The 21693-nt window shown below is 38.2% G+C and overlaps 1 protein-coding gene across 1 annotated transcript in view; it reads left to right on the plus strand.

The window, feature by feature from the left end:
- The window catches only part of TBC1D9 (TBC1 domain family member 9), a gene marked incomplete at its 5' end in the record, with an annotated part of 51250 nt that extends 32435 nt beyond the window's left edge, over nucleotides 1-18815 (plus strand). The window contains 12 exons of the mRNA XM_084286112.1: nucleotides 377-591; nucleotides 2433-2550; nucleotides 3487-3772; nucleotides 4402-4531; nucleotides 6717-6815; nucleotides 6934-7002; nucleotides 7890-8130; nucleotides 13612-13677; nucleotides 14664-14750; nucleotides 15407-15481; nucleotides 15595-15698; nucleotides 16672-18815. Coding sequence (XP_084142238.1) covers nucleotides 377-591; nucleotides 2433-2550; nucleotides 3487-3772; nucleotides 4402-4531; nucleotides 6717-6815; nucleotides 6934-7002; nucleotides 7890-8130; nucleotides 13612-13677; nucleotides 14664-14750; nucleotides 15407-15481; nucleotides 15595-15698; nucleotides 16672-17397 — 2216 coding nt within the window. The 3' untranslated portion in view covers nucleotides 17398-18815. The remainder of the gene's footprint in view (nucleotides 1-376; nucleotides 592-2432; nucleotides 2551-3486; nucleotides 3773-4401; nucleotides 4532-6716; nucleotides 6816-6933; nucleotides 7003-7889; nucleotides 8131-13611; nucleotides 13678-14663; nucleotides 14751-15406; nucleotides 15482-15594; nucleotides 15699-16671) is intronic.
- Nucleotides 18816-21693: the final 2878 nt, after the last annotated feature.

A 21693-nucleotide genomic window follows, 5' to 3' on the forward strand; every position in this document is an offset into this window, starting at 1 on the left:
TATTTAGGATAATCAAACCCACAGCCAGATGCAGAGGAAGCTCATGATACCATGTGATTGCACAGCTTTTTTTTTTTTCATGCCTCCTCTTTCATCCTGGATGAAGAAGAGAGGCTTTATTTTTTTATTATTATTATTTTTCAAAACCTTAATATAAAATCTCTCTAGAGGAGAAGGCAAGATCATTTAAGCATTATACTCTTTTAAAAAAAAACACGTTTACAAAACTAATGTTTCACATTTGTTTCTAAGTGTGTATTGGATTTTAAAACTGATGTTTGAGATGAAAGGAGAGCAGAAGATAATCATGTTGAGATATTGTATCTGCTAAGCCTTACTTTTTCTTGTGGTTTTAATACCATTCTCCCACTCCCAGGAGCCATTAATGAAATGGCCACTCATCCTGGCTATTATGAGGACCTAGTGGAGAGATCGATGGGGAAGTATAACCTTGCTACAGAAGAGATAGAGAGGGATCTGCATCGCTCCCTCCCAGAACACCCTGCTTTCCAGAATGAGATGGGTATTGCTGCTCTAAGGAGAGTGTTGACAGCTTATGCTTTTAGAAATCCAAACATAGGATATTGTCAGGTAATTGAAATACCTTGGCACTCTTTCAATTTCTGGAATTCCAGTTCTTTCTTCTTATTCCTGCTTCTTCAGCTGTGCACATTTGGGTATCTGGCCATGTAAGTACACTGATACTGGTATAATGCTGTGAAGAGAAGCCTCAGCACTGCAGAATTACAGTAGTGCTGAGGACAGAGGGATTTGACACAAGGGCCTATTCTAACATGAGTATTAGCAGTACATGTAGAGATGTGCGTAGTATTCTGTATATAGAATATATAGTATATTTTCTGCCTCTAAATCTAGAAGCTGGGCAGAAGATAACTACAGAACTGTCCTGAAGTGCATCTACAGAAAAAAAAAAAGATCCGCAAAGGAAGGGTTCTTCAAGAACTCTGTTAAGCAGAAGGAAAAGGAAAAAAAAAAATCTAATTGCTCAGCCTTAAGTTTTGGCCTTCTTATTGAATTATATTAGTTATAACAACCCTCCAAAACCTCCTCTACTTTTTTCAATGATGCAGTTCAATCAGGCAAAACAAAACAAATGTAAAACAACACTCTAGAGCATATCAGTGTACGTTGCAACCATATACTGGTACAGTTAATGCTGAACAGTACATCATTTTAGAGTTTTTATGCCTGTGATGCAAGTCAAGTTTCCAGTCCCAAATCACTCTTTCTCTCTACATAACTTTCAGTGGTCACCTGGGCCCATTTTTTGCCTTTTTTTTCTTCAAATTTTACCTGTTTTTGTATAAAGGAAACTTGAATTCATAAGTGTTAAGAAGCCTACCTAATGTCTGACTGTTAATACTGCCAGATGCAATATGAGTAAGTGGAAGTATAAGCAATTCTTACAGACACCATCATAAATTATTTAATAGCAAATATAACACTAATACAATACAATACCCTTTTTTTAAAGGTTGCTTAACAGAGGATCAGTAGAAAGACACTGTTTCTAGTTCCTAAACCTGCCATGGTAATTGTTAAGAGCCTTGAGACCTGGTCCATGGCATTGAGAATACTGATTCATGGTTACAGTGAGAATTTAGGCACTGAAGTGTTTCATACACAGTAGACAAGATAAAAGGAAGTAAGACTTTGACAAAGTTGTAATGTTGTTCTGAATCTAAGTTTGTGTTTCAAAATAGGTAGTGATCAAACTGGAGTCTTAAAATGTTAATGAGTCAGGATCTGAAATGAGACAAACTGAGAAGAAAATGGTACTGAAATACTTCGATTTCATCAGGCTAGCGGAAGTCTGAGCAAACAATTCAGAGGTCATTGTACGATGTTGTGATATTGGAAATGGAGGGAAACGTCTAGAAAAAACTGTCAGATGAACAGTTGAACGTGGAGAGTGAGCAACAAGAGACTTATGTTTCACTACGCTGTGTTTGTTTGTGACTGACACTATTCACAGACAGTTGTTTCAGTCCGTAGTTTTTGTGTACTTTGCACTGGCAGAAAGCATAGGGAGTGCAAACTACCTCTGCGAGTTCAGTGGTCATCATTAGTGCTCTAGTAGGCATTTTGTCAGTATTGGACTCAGATTCCCTAGGAGCACCATTTGGCAGAATATCAGTAGCAGTGAAACTGGATGCTTGCAGACCTCAGTAGGGCCCTAATTACACAAACAAATCTTGTGTGGTTGTTATTTGTTTTTGTTATTTTTTAAAACTAATTTTTGTGGTTTATTTAATGCTTTCTCAAGCTGTTCTGTGAGCACTGGGAAAAGTTGGGGGTCTGCAAGGGGATATTTAGCTAATTTCCTAACTACAGAAAGCACTTATTTGCCCACTTAACTGTGTTAGATATTGAAGAAATGGGTCTAGCAAATTGTATTTCTTTCCTTTTAGGCTATGAATATTGTCACTTCAGTACTTCTCCTTTATGCAAAGGAAGAGGAAGCTTTCTGGTTGCTGGTGGCTTTGTGTGAACGTATGCTACCTGACTACTACAACACAAGAGTTGTTGGTATGTTATGAAGAAATCTTCTAAAATGGCAGTACAGAATTACCTGAGTTGATACTTCTCCTATTGAAACAAATGTTTATGTAGATCCATTTGTGGCATAGAAACAATTGTGAACACTCATGGTAAAGCAGCGTGCTCAGCGAGGATAGAAGCAATTTCCTAAACAGATACTGTGATAGTTAAATTTTTCACCTACTTAGGATTAGATGCAATTCTAAAATGGGCTTAAGCAGGGTAAATCCAAAAGAGATGAGAGGCTAAAATTGGACTTCTAGATGATCCAGGTATCTAGCTAAGGTGGAAACAGGAGCTTTGACGAGTTACAGTAGAAACCTTCGTGTCTGTTCACATCTGATTCAAAAGAGCTACAGTACCTGAAAGCTGTTGTTTGTCAGATAGCAGATTCCTTGTGTATGTGAAAGTAGAAGGTTTTTTTTACTGTAGCTTACCAGTGTTTGAGATATTCATACAGTTTTAGAAATTACTCTTCTTGGTCTGCTTAAGATACTGATGTTATGGCTTAGATATGTTTCACAGAGGGTTCTTTTTTAAGAATAAATCCATACCCTCACAGGCACATCACTTTGGCTGCGTTGAATAGGTATTGCTGAAAAGTATTATTCTGTTGGCAGTATTAAATACTGAGCCATAATATGCTCTAGGACCTATAGAAATTATATTTGACAATTTGTTGGCTCTTAGTAAGTGTGTAATTAAAACAACAAAAAACTTACTACAGTTCAATTTGTATGTACAGCTTAATAGTGAAGTAGAATTTGATACTTAACCTGAAAGCAAGAAATTCATGTAAGAATCATGTAGAATATTCTTTTTTGTATCTAGAGATGGGGAAAAAGATACATTTTTTCCCCTAAATGACGTGGTGTTCAGTTGTTCCCAAATTGATGGACATTTAACCTTATTTGTTTTCAACAGGAGCATTGGTGGATCAGGGTGTCTTTGAAGAGTTGGCTCGTGACTATGTTCCACAGCTTTATGACTGCATGCAGGACTTGGGTGTAATATCCACTATTTCCCTGTCCTGGTTCCTCACTCTTTTTCTCAGCGTAATGCCATTTGAGAGTGCTGTGGTGGTTGTGGATTGTTTCTTCTGTGAAGGAATAAAGGTGATATTTCAGTTGGCACTCGCTGTCCTCGATGCTAATGTAGATAAGCTGCTCAACTGTAAAGATGATGGAGAAGCCATGACAGTTTTGGGAAGGTATATATTACAGAAAATAAAGTTTCTTCTTTTTTTTTTTCACTTGCTTTTCTGATTTGTGTTCAGCTACATTGAAATACTCAAACCAGTGCACTAAATGTAAATCTTTCACATGCTTGAAGTCCTTTTCCACCCATATTCAGTGCTCTTCACATCATCTTAAAATAGTGTTTAGTGACCAATAAAATAAATTCTTCTGTCAAGATGTTCAAATAAACTTCCCAAACCTAGTTATAGAAACTTATTTTGGTTGATTACATAGTTTTTATTACATCATATTTTACTTGCTATCACATAAATGCTGCTAAGAAAAAGGCTTGCTCTCAAGGGAAATTGTTTTGAGAATGAACTAAACAGAACTCAGACATGTTAGGTAGGCATAAATGCATTTTGGTGAAACAGGAGGCCAATACACAGGCTTGGTTGAGTCATTTAATATGACCTGCTACTGCTGTAGGTAACCTCCAATTTTTTGACATGTACTGATGTCAAAAGTCATGTAAATTCATTCAATTTACACGATGGTTTTTACATTTAATTGATAGGTAACCCGTATTCTACTAGCCCTCAGAAGGGAAGGAGTACAAATGAATCTTGGTTTTCTCATTTAATTTTCTTTTTCTCACCAGGTATTTGGACAGCGTAACTAATAAGGACAGCACTCTTCCACCCATTCCTCACCTTCACTCATTGCTCAGTGATGATGTAGAGCCTTATCCCGAGGTGGATATCTTCAGACTAATCCGATCTTCCTATGAGGTAGGATAGGATTTCTCAAGGGAACTTGCCAACCTGCAATAGTTCTGCTTTATAGAGGATTTTTGGTTCTTTGTAGTTTGGCTTTGCTTGGAATTGGAAGGACGTGAAAGAAGTATTCATCTCAGAAGGCCAAAATAGGCTGGGGAGTTAGTCTTTTTTTTTCTTTTAACTTTTCCAGCCGTCTTGCATAGAAGCATACTGCATCACAGGAGAGCAGCTTCTGACCAAAAAGTAACTTACAAACAGAAGGCTGAACTTGTAATTCACAAACTGTTAATTTTATTATAAGTTTTTTCATGCCTTTCCCAACTGGAATGTTAGTGAAATCAGTGGGACTTCACGAGACCTTGCCATTATCAGTGGAACTTTGTTCTTCTTAAGTTTTCAGCTAGTGCTGATTGGTGATAATAGAGAAGTTAGTGACCCAGTGTCACGAAGATAAAGTATTTTCAAGTGAAATGAGCTGGTAATAACTAATACCTGTAAAGCACAGAAGAAAGCCTACAAAAAAACTAAAACTTGTAAATGAGTTTCATTGGCCTTAAATTTAAAAAAAAAAAAAAAAAAAAAATCAATTAAAATATCCCTGATGATTACACTGATGTTGTTTTTTATTAAAAAAAATAAAAAAAACTTCAAGGAGTAATTCTTAATTTCCTTTTTTCCTTTCCTGTATTGACATACAGACTTACCTACATCTTGAGCTGAAAATACTAGTTATGTGTTAACAATATGACAAGTGTTTCAGAAGCACTTCCTATGCCCCTAAACCTTCCATGCTTTATTAATGTGGTTCAGTTTGTCGTTCAGCATAGAATATACTGAGGAACGTTTGACTCTTGAGACAAGAATATAAGTAACAAATACATTCTACTATGCCCGTGATTTCTTTATTTATTGAAAATATTTTTTGTAAGAGATCCTGTATGTTTTCTTTGAGTTTGGTAATCAATTCAGGAGCCTGGTATTGTGATAATTACAGTAGAAGTGACTGAAATAATGCAAAATCACTGCAGAGTTAGAAGCCTGTGCATTGTTCGCTAATTGTCAATGGACTGTAAATTCGGATTTTCAGAGTTGTCATGTGCTTAATTCCTTTTATTCCTCCAAGCCAGAGAATTCTCCCTGATTACTGGAATAGATGTGATTTCAGGGGCAAAAAAAGCCTCTTTTCAAGGTTTTGTGACCTCTGTGGTACTTGATGTTCTTGGATGTTTATCTAGATTACGTTTTTTCAGAAGACTTGTTTATGTGCTTGGAATATTTTTAAAATAAAAAATCTTTTTACTCCTAAGGTACATGATAAAGGTGCAAGTAGCATCACAACTTCAGTGCTAACTTGGCCATACAAGAATGTGCTAGATGCAATTGAATTGGCAATATAAATCCATCTTGCCACACCCCCTCTTAGTTTTACAGGTAGCATTACTGGTTTTGGTGCTCTTCTGTGCATTTCTAAGTGTGTTACAGGTGTTTTTTGGTGGCAAAAAACCTTATAATTCATAAAAAGAAATGTTAGACAGTAGCTATTTCTCTGCATATGAGAGCATGGAATGTTATTCCCAGTAGGCTTTTGTCTAGGATGCTTCTGTAGTGTATGTAGGAGCTCCCTGAGACTTGGGAGGGGAGCATTGTGGGGGCAGGGGGGAAACCTGAAAGTAAGACTTAGGCACTTTTGAGAATCTTCTTCCTAATGGAAGTTGCATTCCTATTGCTTAGTTTCAGATACTTAGGAAAGTAAGGACTGCTATACTGTCCTGTAATAGCTGTTACAGATCCAGTTAGTCTGAATATCTTCTTTGTGTTGTGGCAAATAAAAGATGTTCCAGGGTAAGCTGAAATAAAACCATTCAGAAGGAGTTATGAAACGATCTGTTCACAGCGATTTGCCATGGAAATTTCTAACTACTGAGATTGAAATGTGAGGATTTATAACTTAATAATGTACTTTCAAAATAAAATAAGGTATTTGGGAAAAATAGAATCTAGTGACAAATTTATGAAGTTTTCATAACTTCATCATGTGTTAGAAAACAGAAATAGCTTACTGCCTTAGCAGCAGTTTGAACTGTACCACTTACGATCCTTCACAAAATTAAATTCATATATTGAATACATCAAAGTAAAGCCTAGTACTGATACCCAAGCCATTCTGTCCTCCTTTTCTTTTTCTTTTTGTCTTAAGAAATTTGGAAGTATCCGAGCAGATTTGATTGAACAAATGAGATTCAAACAAAGACTGAAAGTTATTCAAACCCTTGAAGATACTACAAAGCGCAATGTGGTAAGTACAGAAGTAACACTCTTGACAAAGATTAAGATCTGTCAGTTTCTGAAATGAAATTAGCTTTTCATGATACATGGGTTTCAAATCTCTATCTGTTAATGTTATGTTTTAAAAGGTACGAACTATTGTGACGGAGACTTCTTTTACTATTGATGAATTGGAGGAACTGTATGCTCTTTTCAAGGTAAAGCTGAAGTGACCCTATGCTTGCAGGAAAAGCAAATGTTTAAACCTGATATGGGATTGGGTATTTTAGGTTTCTCAAGGCCAGGCTGAGGGTGTGAGTTACCGTCAGATATCTTAATACAAACTTGAGTTAGCTGCTAAATTGCTGAATATACAAAACAAAACAAAAACAGGTTTTAAAAGCTCAGGAAAGAAGTAATGCACTAAGTGATTTGTCTGAGGGGGGGAAAAAAAGGAATATGCTGATGTAAACTGATATTACAAAAAAGTGAATATAGAGGTTTTTGATCAGTTTTTAGAAACTTATGTATGTCTCTCTATGCCTAAGTTTTAGAATTGATCATGGAAACATTTTATTCTATTACTGATACTTTCATGTCACACTAGCTGATTTTTGTCATTGTTAATGCTTTAACGTATTGTATGGAGATATAGTGGCACGTAGTGATATCTTAGTAATTGGTTGTACATACTGGTTTACATATTCTCTGGAAGTAAAGATTTCATGAGACTTCCCCTCTTCCTGACTTTGTGTGGTGAGGTTGAAAGGGGTGACTGAGTATGACGTGCCTGTGTATATGCATAAGTCACAGTTGCTTACTGCTCAGTTCAGAACAGGTATTTCACGTTTCATCCATATGTGAGGCAGAAAAACTTTTACTTTATCTTTTTTCCTTTTTTTTTTTTTTTTGTAGAGGGAAGTGACTTTGTGCTGGTTAGAAGAGAAATCTCTTTTTGCAGAATTGCAAGGGCTATGTAGATGGAAATAATCTGCTAGTCTTGTGTTAAGAGGGTGCATGTAAGAGATTTGTTCTTTTATCATTGCTAAGTGATGAGTTGTTTACAGAGGTGATGAGAATCTCACAGCGCTTGCCTTGTGTCCAGGCAGAACATCTGACTAGCTGCTACTGGGGAGGAAACAGCAATGCTATTGACCGGCATGATCCCAGCCTGCCTTATCTGGAGCAGTACCGTATTGATTTTGAACAGTTCAAGGGGATGTTTGCTCTTCTCTTTCCTTGGGCATGTGGAACTCATTCAGATGTATTAGCTGCACGCTTATTCAGGCTTCTGGATGAAAATGGAGACTTGCTCATCAACTTCCGTGAATTCGTGTCTGGGCTAAGTAAGGAGAATTCATAGCACTCTTGAAATAATATGACCATATCAGTTTGTTTCTAAAGGGGATCCAGTCTGTCACAAACAGATGTTTTATTAGTCATCCGATAACGAGTTTGACATATGCCAGTTTGCATAAGTGAGTCCACCTGTGCTTTAAGAGCTGTGCATGCTACTGTGGAGTTAACTTGATCATGCCTGTGACAGTGGTTCCCACAGAGGTTCAGGTTGGACTCAGTAGGTGCATCTAAATTAGGCAGTGGTGTATTGCACTGGGAGAAGAACCGCACACGAACAAGAACTACATACCCGTTAGGACCCGATGCCCACACTGTGCATTTCACTGTGGTTCTCTGTGCACCCACAGTGTGATGGTCACAGCCTCATGCCCGTACCCCGTATGTGGTTCAAGTGAGGTTCACAGCTCTTCCAGGAAGCCTAGCTGAGAGCTCAGCTGTAGGTCTCCCTTAAATTCCTAAGGGAGTGCTTCGCTTAGAACCTTATGAATCCAAAGAAGAAAATTCTGGTAGTCTGCGCCTGTAACAAAAAGTGTCTCTCTCTGGATTCTAAAAACAGCTAATTCATATGAATTGGCAACTAAACCATTTGTCGTTAGGAGGTCTGAAACCTCCTTTCTGTTGTGGAGGTATCTCTAGGCTGTTGCCCACAGAATATTTCTCAGGATTATCTAAGAAGGAAAGTAATGAATAGCTTCTCCTTTCATGATTTTCTATACTCAGTGGGTGCTGGTGAGAACAGACAGAAAACAAAAACTTCAAAAAGGATGGTGGTGTCTTTCTGTGTTGTGATTGGTAAGACTTGCCTACTTTTCCACTTGATTCCTCAGCTTCTGGTGGAAAGTGATACCTTACGTGACCGTTTTAGCTGTGTTCTTTCTGCTTGCCACTGAAGTACATGTGCATCTAAAAGACCTAATCTAAGAAGAGGATGCTTGTGGGACATCATCAGTGCCAACACACCAAAGTGCTTTTTGGCTTAATTGGAGCCCTTTACAGCCTCTGTCCAGTCTGCAACTGACTTGTTTTTGCTTTAGCTTTATTCCACCTTGATGCAACCTTTTGTAGGTGGGCTTGGTTCTGAAGAAGGGCTAGCAATTCAAGATACCATCTGAAGGAAGTGGTGATGCATGAAAGATGAATTCTCAGAGCGAACTTCTAACTTTGTAGAAGTTCACTTTTGACTGCATTTTATAAAGGTGAAATGAAAAAAAAAAAAACACTACTTCACAAAATACTACTGTCATATATTTTCTGTGCACACCTGTCTGGATTTCCCTGATAACTGACTCACAAAAATGTCCTGCAGCTTGCGTGCTTAATGGTGTGGTTACTTCTAATCAAAGTATTTTCTTTTGGGAAGTCTTTTTTTTTTTTTTTTCTTAAAAAACAACAACAACAAAAAATTTTCTGTTGGTCTTTGAGTTATATTGCACTCTGTCATTTGCTCCTTAAACTTTTTCAGAAATTTGGGAGTGCGTACCTTTTATCAGTGCTGCCAGCTTTAGAAAAAGGAGAGAGGCAGCATTTGTTCCCCTGACTGTTCAGAAACAAGATGAATTTTGAGAAGTTTATATGCACATATGTGGGGCAGGGGGAGGACAGAATGAGGATGTTGGCTTTGCTTGCCCCTGAAGAAAGAAGCAGTGTTGGCAGCCAGAGAGAAACAGGAAAGTCTTTGCATTCTATGTAGTAGGAAAACTGGAAACAGGATAGGAGAGAGGGAGCGATGGACATTAAATTCAAAAACAAAACTGCCACCACCCTTTGTAAAGCAGAAGCTGACATGATAATAGAACAGGGTTTGGAAGCATTGTCCCAGCTAGGCAGAGGAGAAAGAGGTGACCGTGTGGTGAAAGCAGTCCTGTCAGCAGATAGGAGAAAGCTTACTTTTTTTTTCCCCTCCTGCCAGTAAGGCCAAAAAATCCCCCAAAGCCTTGACTTTCTTTGTCTCTGGCATCAGAAAGCAAGAGGAGCTGCCTTGGGGAGAGTAGGTTGCTTCTGAGCAGCGGTTATGAATGCCTGCAGCTGTACAAGGAGAACAGCTTTTTGCCAGAAAACTGCACACCGTGCTTTCACTTGCCCATCTAACACTTTTGCTACCTCTTTTTTTTTTTTTTTTTTTTTTTTTTTTTTTTTTAAAGAGTGTGAGAACATTAAAGCATTAGTGCTGCAAATGCAGCCTTGCAATAAAACCTCTTTACCCCAGTGGTAATACCTGTTCTTTTGTGGCTATAGAATATAGCTATGTGATAGTAAAACTAATTGCACACAAAAACCAGTGCACCATGATGCATTTCTGAATTGTACTTGAGAGACTGTTTGCCAGGTAGCCCTAATAGCCTCCTGAGACATGACCCATGGTTAGTGCTTGCAGGATGCTGTTAGTAATAATCAGCCTGTTACTGGTTCAGACAGAATTTTTTGAAGAAATAATGAGTAACAAGAACAAGGAACAATATTGAACATTGTGAACAGAAATAAACATAAGTCAACATGACTGAACTAAAACCTTTGATGGGCAAAGCAGACAAAACTGCTCATTTAACAAAAACACAGTTTTCAGGAAATCAAGCCCAGTGTGGCATATGTTGAAATTTAAAAATCAACCTCAACCCCACCCCTTTTTTTTTCCATAAAGCAACACATTCATGGTGACAAAGAAAGCGGTCAATAAAAACAGCAGGGGATTTGTTTGAGTTTATTTTTCCATGCGAACAACAGCTGCTTCAGTCTGCCTCATCCACCTAATATGCCTGGGCTAGGAGAGTTACCCAAATACAGGGTAGCATCTGCTGGAGGAAAGCCCATCTTCTCAACAGAGGACTGTGTGGCCTTTCTTTGTCACTGCCCTGGAGAGTGTACTCAGAGGGATGGGTATTCTGAAGGTGACCCGTGGCAGCATCCTCTCTTATTGTTGTGTCTAAACAGCACTATCCGACTCTGGCACTGCTTAGTTGAGTTCCTCTTTCCTAAACAAACATCCTATTCATGTGCTTCCTAGTCCTGGACCATGTTGGAGGATGCTTATTGCCTGCTGACGCAACCCTGGCTTCTGACGCATTTCCTTTTCACTACTGTTTTTCAATGGCTTTAATGCATGTAGCCACAAGGATTTGCTCCCTAAAAGCCTTTCTTTGTTGCTACTGACTCCTTCCAGCAGCTACATGAAACATAAATATGAAGGGCTGTTCTATGTGCTAGCACAAGCACATGGTTCTTTCTTCCACATCAGCATGAAATCCTTGGAATATGAGAGAGTTGTAATTGTAACTGGGAATCCTTTTCATAAACCTTGCAGTGAACAGCTCAAGAACCTCTTACTTCAGGTGCTTCTAAGGCCTCAGCTGAGCAAAGATGAAAAAACCTAGCATTTCTTGCTGTACATTTACCCTGTATCATGTTACTGGAAGTTCAAACAAAACAGGTGTCTTGATGAGTTTGCTGTAGGAGTTGTGCTGCTCAGAAACAGCTGTCATCCTTAGTTATGAGCAGTTTGGGATATTTACTCATGAAGAAGCTCACCTGCAACCCCATACCATGCTGGATTGTAACTCATCTGTTGTTGACTCAGCATCCCAGTAAACTAGGGAGATTTCCACGTGGACTCAAAGTGGCCCCCTACCTCCCATCAAGTGGTTGGTTCTGTGCAATACTCCCTTCTTGGAGCATGTGGCCATTCCAGCTTTTCAGTAACTGCTAGTGCTTGCAGCTTTTGCTGATCTCACAAAGAAGTCAGCACCAAGAAAAATGTGTCTCAAGGAGTACCTGAGTGTATTTTTTTTTTCTGAAAAGCTTTTCATGAAGTGTTTGTGGCAGGAGAATGTTGAGAAAGCAGTGTGTTAACCTCACCTCTCCTCCAATGAGCCTTGTGTCAGCTAACTGCTGTACAAGTACCCTGCGCCCTCTACATGCGTTCATGAGAGGGACAACTAAGGCTAACGTTTGTATGTTGCTACTCGTTTTTATATTAACAGAATAAAGTTCTAACCTGTTTAATTACTTTGCTAATTGTCTCAAAGAAGACAGAAAAACTGTGCACATATGACATGTGCAGAAAGGACTTGACACCTGCATAGTGTAACCGAAGGAGACTAGCCAGTCAGCTGTTCTTCCCTCTGCAAAAACTTTCTGACCTATTTCCAGGAGAGACCCAGAGGGTTATCTCTAAGAGCATCCAGATGGCATCTTGTCCTGCACTGTGTTCTTTATTCACGTACGTTTTGAGGAGAAAAAGGGCCTAATATTAGGAAGCACACATGGATCCATTTGAGGAAAAAAGAAAAAAAGCAATGACACTTGAGCTTTTTCAATTCTCATCACACCTGAGGACAGGGAGAAGAAGAAGCCAACAGATGTCACAAGATACCCTGTGCCCTGAATCCTACATGTATTTCGCTGAATGCATCCCTAGCCACTGCTGGAGGACTCAGACCTGCAGCCTGTTCTGTGCTTGGGTTATTTCATGTCACCTTTACCAGTGTAGCACATCACATGGTACCTGTGTGCATAACCTAAGGCATTGTTTCACCAGAAGAGAAAACATCATCTGCACAGTGTGGTATACCAGATATGAACATAAGGAGGTTTTGCACTTAGAAAAGGCACCAGGTTACAAGCAAAATGGCTGATGTAGATGCAACTATTTCTTCAGCCTAAAGCGTATTTATTGCAATCATAAGCTTTTCTATAGACTGGGATTGTACAATTCATACTTTGTTGTAGTTTGCACAGCAGAGGTCGGTTGACACTGTAAGGTAAAATAAGTCTCTGCTTAACCTTGTTAATGAATGTTATTTCATTAATTTATTTATGACTTGTATGTCATTAAAAGTATGATTTATGAAGAAGTCTTGTTATAGGTCATTTCAGTACTTTAAAAATAACTACCATCAACTTAATTAATACAATAGTCTGCAACAAACTGCTTGGATTTCATATATCTAATTTTAGTGTAGGCCAAAAAGAAAGGATTTGAAGTGGATATTTCGATAGAGGGTATTGCATAAACATCAGTTCAGCTCCTGGATGATGAGTAGTGTTTGCTTGAATTTCTTTTTTTTTCTTTTTCCTCATAAACATGAAGTCATGTGAGTTGTTATTGGATCCTCATATTATGAAGATTAAGTCCACACAAAAATGTCTTCTTAACTTTTAGCTGGAGGCCTTTCTTAGTAGTAATATGATGACCATGGGATATTTTTAAGAGTTACAAAGTAGACATTTAATGAAGAACCTAAGGTTGAAGTATAAAATTCAAAGTAAGTTGGTCTGTGTTTTCTTGGTATTTCTACCACAGGCTGTATGATCTTAGAATTCAAATGATTGCTTTATGATCTGTCTTGGGCTGTAAAGGGAGTATAGCACTTGCCAGAGTGAACGTAGTAGTTTGTAAATGCAATATTGTAGCAATAATAAATAGAATGGTATTGAATATTGAATACTAACATATTGTATATAATACTGTTTAGGTGCAGCATGCCATGGAGATCTTACAGAGAAGCTAAAGCTGCTGTATAAAATGCATGTTTTGCCTGGTAAGTAAGTTATATTAAAATAGCTTGCTTTTTGGTGAGAATTGAAATTTGGAGCAGAGTTGTGAACAACTAGCTGTCCCAATTAAAATTAATTTGTATAAATTATTTTATTTGTTTATGCAGTAGTAAGAGATCTGTTGCCTTAGTCAGAAATGGATTTAGAAAGTCTGAAAGCACCATGCATTCCTCTATTGCTCCTGTCACAAAAAGGCCATTTGTATGGGTTTCTTGCAAGTTTACCTGGGCTTGGTGACTTCCACCCTGCACAACAAATACAGTGTTCTTTAGGGTTTGTTACCATAATACACTTTCTTTAACAGTAAAGGTAGCTTAAAGCTTTCCTGTGTGCCCTGGTTACTTGTTTCTGTCCCCAGCCCTTCTAGCATTCCCCACTGGCCTGGTCCAAATGTTTTCAGAAAGAGACTGTTTTAAAATCCAGATCATTTCACAGGTGTGCTCACTCCTTGTGCTTTGATTGTTCGTGGCTGGGTTTGCTGGAGGTAGGCTTGAGTGATTCACTAGTTTGACTAGAAACAAACAAATAAAAATTTATGGAGCAGAAGAGGTCCATTTCTATCTTATGTCTGTTCTGGTATTCAGGAGCTGGTAAGCTCATACCAAATCACAATAGACTGTTGCCAGCTAGGAAAGGGTTCACATCCTTTTTAGGACATGCTGAGCTGCACAGAAGAATGTAATGAAAGTTAGACTTGGGAAGACAGGAAAGCCAGCTTCTGAAGGCAAAGAGTTACTAATGAATCCGACAGAGATGGATTTGGGGGTAGCAGAGCAACGATAACAAGGTAGTAGTAGATCCAGTTGATTCATTTCCCATGAGTTGAATAAGGATGATCCCCAACCTTTCACATCCTCACTCTATTGCTTCTAGAAAATGAAATTCTAAACTCTCACCAATGGGAATACGTTCTAGTTTTTAATTAAAGTGTTGAGTTTTTAATGAAATAAAGTTCTGTGATATTGTTTAGATCCATCCCCTGAACAAGAAGAGCCAGACTCTGCTTTTGAAGCCACACAGTACTTTTTTGAAGACATTACACCAGAATGTACGCACGGTAGGCATTTTTCGTCTTGGGCCTGAAAAGAACAAAACATGTTTCAAACACCATGCCTTCTTAAAAAGCTACTTTTTTATTGGGTTATACACTGTAAATGAACTATTTTCTGTAAAAAGAAGTATGTGGCCTTTGTATGTAGTTTGGTATCCTTAGAGGCGTGTGTTTATGCTAAGGGGTCCCCTGGATTGTGCTTTCGAGAAATGCTCTCAGAATAATGTCATCAGTGTGTTACTGTGGAATTAATTTTGTGGTAACTGCTGCATAATATTTCTTGATGGAGAATGGCAATAAATATATCAGCTTTCATGATATATTCGGATCACAGAACTTAGGAAATTCTAAAAACTGGAGCAAACAGATATACTAAAATGTAGTTCAGTTGATTCTCTTTAGGTGCTGTTTGGGTTGTGGTAATACAAGCTAATAATCGTTGTACTACACAAACAAAACCCAAGATGGTCCCTGTGTTATATTATTATAAGGGATTTGTGAGGACATTTAAGAATAAGCAAAAATTGTGGTTTAGTCTCATCATTTTTACTCTGTGTTTTCTGTAGTGTGAACATTTTCTTTATTTTACACTGTACACATGTAATGTATATATGCAACTAAGACTACACTAATCTCTCTCTCCCCACCCCTTTGCTTCCTAGTTGTTGGCCTAGACAGCAGGAACAAACAGGGAGTAGACGATGGGTTTGTTACAGTCAGTCTGAAAACAGACAAAGGTATGCATACATCTTTCATCTCTTGACAAAACACTCCTTTTGAAAATGGAAAAAAGTATTAATGTAAGGTTTCTTCATGGAGTTTTCTGCATCTCTGGTTACGTTGTTGACAGTAGGCAAGAAGAGTTCACAAGAGAATCGAAACTACCTGAGAATGTGGAGCCAAGAGAATAAATCCAAAGCAAAAAACTCAAAGGACTTGCCCAGGCTGAATCAGGTACTTCTGCTGACACGTATTTTTAATGAACTTTAAACTTTTTTTTTTTTTTGCATACGTACAAATATTCATACATTCATGTTAATTAAAGGTTTTATTTTGAGGCAGATGCTTTTTTTAAAAAAACAAAAACAAAAACAACACAGCAGTCAGCTGAATGTAGACATTAGTTGTCTTCAACATACTGGCATTCAGCTCCCAAAACATCCTAAAAGTGAGATGCACAGATAGGAATGATAATTTTTTATTTAGATCTCCAGACAAAGGGTGATAGGACACCGAGTATTACCAGCTACCACATGATGTCTAATACACATTACATGCAAGAAGCATTTTGCATTTTGTAATTCATACTGTCAGTCTTTTTCGCATTAGATTTATTTCAGTGAAGGAGGATAAAGATCCATTGGGACAGCTGTTCCTTACAGAGCATATAGGGAAGGTGTACTCCTAGAACAATACTTCTTACTTCAGGTAGCCCTAAGCAAATCTCCTTCCTATTAGTCAGTTTTGAATTTTGAAAGGCTTGCATTGAACTGAGTTACCACTGCCAATTAAGAGAGTACTGCCGGTCACTTCCTTCATTTCTCATTACTTGTCATTAGTTTTATCAAGCCACTAGTTATACTTAGTATTCCTCCAACAAGAAAAGCCACCAAAATTAATGCTGTGCCTCACTGCTCACCCTCTGTTGCCCTCCTGTGGCTGCAGAGAGATATATTAGTCATATATTGTAAGGAACAACCAGCAGTTTATTGTAAATAGCTGAGACAGGCAGGCAGCAGCACATCTGGCTGTCTAATCATAGAAAGTGCTTTCTAGACTATACACAGAGTATTTTCAATTTCAGTTTAATCATATAAACAATTGTGTCTTGTCTCCATTCAAAACTTCTTTTAAACTGATATACTAGATCTCAAAAGCTGAATTTGTTTTCTGCTCTCTCATTAATGTTCTCTCCCTCTGTGTTTAGGGACAGTTCATTGAACTGTGCAAGACAATGTATAATATGTTCAGTGAAGACCCCAATGAGCAAGATCTGTACCATGCTACTGCTGCTGTGACAAGCTTGCTTTTGGAGATAGGTGAAGTTGGTAAGCTCTTCACGGTGCAGCCCACAAAAGAGACAGACAGCAGCAGTAACAATTGCAGCAAAACTATTCAGAGCGAGCTGTTTCAGAAAAAAGACAGCCAGCAGTACCCCCTTGAGCAGCACAAGCCATTCCAAGGCAGCCTTGCTACCAACGATGAGGAGGCAGTTTGCACCGACAGCACCCTGGGCATGCAGATGGAAGACATTAAGCTCGAAGACTCTTCTCCCAGGGACAACGGAGCCTGCTCTTCCATGCTCATTTCCGATGACGATACAAAAGATGATAGTTCAATGTCCTCCTACTCGGTACTGAGTGCAGGTTCACACGAAGAAGAAAAGCTGCATTGCGAGGACATCGGTGAAGACACCGTTTTAGTACGGAGCAACCACACCACTTCTCTTCGTAGAAGCACTAGCATTGACAGAGACTGGGCCATCACCTTTGAACAATTTTTAGCCTCCCTTTTGACTGAGCCAGCACTGGTTAGGTACTTTGACAAGCCTGTGTCCATGATGGCTAGGATTACTAATGCTAAAAATGTGAGGATGATGGGTAAACCAATAACCTCGGCCAGTGACTATGAAATCTCTACTATGTCGGGATAAAGGGCAGTTGGGTTTTTTATTTATTTTTTTTATTATGTATTTATTAGTACCTGGCACAGGCCCTGGTATTTTCAAAATATAATTGTTTTCACTAATGTGAAAATGTTGGGGTGCAAACTTAATTATCTTGAAATATAATCACTCTTTCTGTGGGAAATGTTACACGAATGCAAATTTTATTCAAAGTACAGAAAAAAAATAACAGTTGTCAGTGAAGTGTGTGTATTATTAACCTTGCTGTCAATATAAAATGGTAAAGATTAGTTCTTAACTTCTATATATAAACTTAATGCCGATATTTATGTGTATTTTTAAAATACACATATGTAGAGATCTGATTATTGGGAGAAAAACAAAAAAAAACAAAAACAGAAAGTACCTAAAATTTAAAGGGACACTGTCAACCTGAATAGGACTTCGGGGTGAAATAAAGTTCCAGGCAGCATTCCAGAAGTATAACTTTATTTCATACAACTATTTTTTTTTTAAGAGGGTAACATTTTTTAATGCATGCTTCAATTTTATTTTTTGAATACATGAAAAATCACTTCACTGATACCTGCCTGGATCATAATTTTCCCTGCATGAGAATGGTACACTCAGAAATGAGAAGTGCATTCCAAGTCCAGCTGGCATGTCAGGCAAATGTGGTTAAATGTGATGATTTTTGCTCCAACAGGACTCAGAGCCCATTTGTCTATCTCTGGGTTCAGCCACCTCCAGCTTTACCAAACCCAGCAGAGGGAAAGTCCTTCCCCAGCAGTGGCCACCAAGGGAAATTCTCCAGCATGGCCATGACTGGAGCTGTCTGTATTCCTAACAAGTAGACTTGGAAGCCTTGCTGTTGTGCTCCAAATACAGTGCATGCAGGTACCTAAACAGATCGGTGGAGTCCCTTTTAAAAAAATGAAAGATGTTTTTAAAAAAATAAATCTATAGCTGAATCTACAGCAAAAATAGCTTAGCTCTTAAAACTAACCTTTACCACCAACCTATTATATCCTTGTTAGATTAAGAAGTTAAAAACCTGTATTGCATAAGTCTTCATTTACAACAGTGTAAAGTAGAAATAAGGTAAAAAATCTGCAAGATAATGTAACTGAATGTTTAAGTCTTACTGAGAACACTGTCACTTTATATAAAATAAATAGTATCCTGTATCAGCTTACTGAATAATATGTTAAAATGAAAACGGGAGCACCTGCACTTTGAATCCTTGCTTCTTTTATACAGATATTCAGGATTTTTTTTTTATTATTATTTTGTTAGCTGTTTTATAATTCATATTTGTTCAGTTCTGGATCATGCCTATATGCCTAATCTTTGTTTGCTGTTTTGAGAATATTTTCTGTAGAATACTGTTGATTTTTTATACTCCTGTATATTGCATCCATGTAACTTGCAGATTTTTAGCTGAAGCTGTGTTTAATTCTTTTGTTTTAAAAGAATGCTTTTAAACTGTCAGATAAAGTGGTTTTTAACCACAAATAGGGTAATGTGAACAAATAAAATACACTGCACAGATGTCATTTTTAACTATTAAAGTCATGCTAGAGGGAAAATAGGTGATTGGGTTTTATTACAGAGGCAAATGATTTTGAATCTTCAACACCAGTTTTCAGAACAAAAACATTTGCTGTTTCCGTGCCTTGGTTTGTTTGTTTAACACTTGAACGTGTTTAATTCCATCTGCAACAAGCAACCCATGTAGAGGCCTCTCACACTGCCCAACTTCTTGAAACACTTTTGTGTTATGCTCACATTTGGTGAAAACAGTTGTTAATACTTTTTAAGACCCACAGGTATTCTATAAACCACCTGTGTTTTGCTGTAGCTTACTAGACATGCTTTTAAGTTTTTATATATTAGAATATTTTTCACAGGGTAAGCTGTCAGCCTCTTAACCATGGCAGTTACAGAACTGATAATATATATCTATTCAGTAAACAGATTTATTTTTGAATTTTACCATCTCTTTTTCTGTATGTATATAAAGTTAATTTGGAGGAAAAAAAAAAAAAAAAAAAAAAAAAGCTGTTAATCTGTTAACTTCTGAGCACTTTGAGTTAATGGCTGTGCTCACATATTCTTGTCTCTATCATTTTACTTTTCATTTCTTGCGAGTAAGTTGGTTTACGTGCATATCAAATCGTGACATTCATTTGAAGCTGCAATCACTGTTCTGAAGAATATGACTTTGAGTGCTTTAACTTCATATGCCAGAACAGGGTGCTTGACTGTAAATGCCTGGCAGCTAAATAAGTTATCACAGAAATCTTCAACACTTCCTTAAGCAGGCTGAACCTTTTTCAGTTTGCAGACCCCCAAAATATATCAGCAGTCTCCCACACAGCCCTAGAGGTGCACAGATCACAGCTTTTATCCTGAAGTTCTGTTGCTGTTAAAGCTTTTGTTAAGGAGAGGCATCCACAAAGATCTCTGGTGTTACAATGTGATTTATTTTGTGGAAGATTTCCTTGCCATGCTAGCGCAACTGTCTCAACAAAGTCTTTAAATGTAAGCCACATCATCTTCTAAGTGTTACTTTGCTAGAGGAAGCAGCCTGGTGAGCTGATTTATTCCAGATACTTTGTAAGGCTGTTCAGCTGGCCAAGAGCACACCCAACGGCCACCTGGTAGTTGGCTGTTTGATGGCAAGGTCTGCTGCAAGCTGGTGAGAAGAAAGTTGCTAGAGTTCATTTGACCAGTACACAGTCACGTGAAGGCCTTCAAGAAAACGTGAGTGAACATTTAAAGTCTTACTTGTATGCGTGGGCATGCTGTGCAAGCAAATCAGCTGATTGATATGCTTTGAGATAGAGACTGGTTTTAGTGTGTGAACTGTAGAGTTTAGTTAAGGTTGTTAATCTCGTAGATAGAAGAAAAAAGGGAGGATAAGATCTCCTTCCTTTTTGGAACTGAAACTTGTGACTGGATGCTGATAAGCTCTGCTTGTCTGATCTGGGGAGGAGCCTGGTGGTCAGGGGGGGTGCTGCCTGCAAAGAGACAGCAAGTGATGGGGAGTGGGAGGTTGTTTTATAAAGCTTTTTTAAAGGGAGGGGGGGGGAAAGCCACTAAGAATCTACCCTTCAAGTTATTTCATCATAGTGTATGAAAGTTGAATGGTACCTCTTTCCTTTATCATAGTACAGTACCTGAATTCTGGACATTAGAGGTAAAGGTTGTGTTTGTTGAGGGCATGTAAAGGCTTATGTCATGTAACTTCTTAGCGAGCAGATGGAAAGTTTGTGTGTTGGATTTAAACCTACTGAAAAGTTGATGTCTAAACAACTCAAAAGAGAAAAGCATCTTCAGGGGACCAATAGGGTGGCACTGGAGCTTGTATTACAGTGGACGTTACGTTTCAGGTGCTGCACCATTAATGAAGATAGCAGAGGATATATGGTGTGTAGGTCGGCTATGGGAGCAAAAGGGAATAGTCTTAGTGCAGTTGGTTGAACTAAGAGAGAATGCTTTTGGTTGGTAAGCTGTGTGCTGTGCTTGGTATTCTGTGAGCTTCTGGATCCCTCCTATCACAGATTTTCTATTACTTGTAGTTTTGCAGCAGCAGTTTAAGACTATGGTAATTGGGCCTACTGGCAGTAGGTGCAGTACAGAAGCAAACAAGAAACAAAATCAAGGCAGTGCACGAGCACCTTAAACCCACAACCTGCCTAGATGAAGAAGCAATAGATCAGAGAAGGCACCTGTAGCTGCATATCTATGCCTGACAGGTAGGGAGCACAGCTCACCATTTCTTTTCCCATTTAGCTTGTATGTTCTTGGTAATTCAGTAATGTGACTATACGCTGTAATTAGAAGATGCCTTTATCAGAAATGTCATATTAACTGCATTTAGAAAAAAAAAACAAACAACCACCACCTTGATGCTGTTGCATCCATTTTTGTAAGAAAAATTTGAGTAGTCGGACTTAGACTAAAACCTCTTGAAACTGAGATAATACAGAGTAGTGTAGGAGTTGGTAGGCTAGCTCACCTGTGGAGAGTGCCTCAGTATCCTGGCCTTTTGCATCAGATTACAATGTGCTGGGCTTTCTTTTTGGTCTGAGACATCAGTGTCTAAGGCTGGTCTGGAACAAAAGCCTGCCAGTTCAGATACATGTGGAGGCGTAAGTTTGTAGCAAGAATGAAACTGAAGCAGTTGCATTTATTACTGAGCCTTAGCCCATAGTTCAAAGAAAAGATTTTTCTTTCCACTAGAAAATAGCACTACAAGTCCAACCATTGTAACTTTTTAATGGTCAGTTTAAATGCTGGTTTATTCAGTGTATATAT

The sequence above is a fragment of the Netta rufina genome (genome assembly GCF_964035555.1).
Source record: "Netta rufina genome assembly, chromosome: 4".
Lineage (NCBI taxonomy): Eukaryota > Metazoa > Chordata > Aves > Anseriformes > Anatidae > Netta > Netta rufina.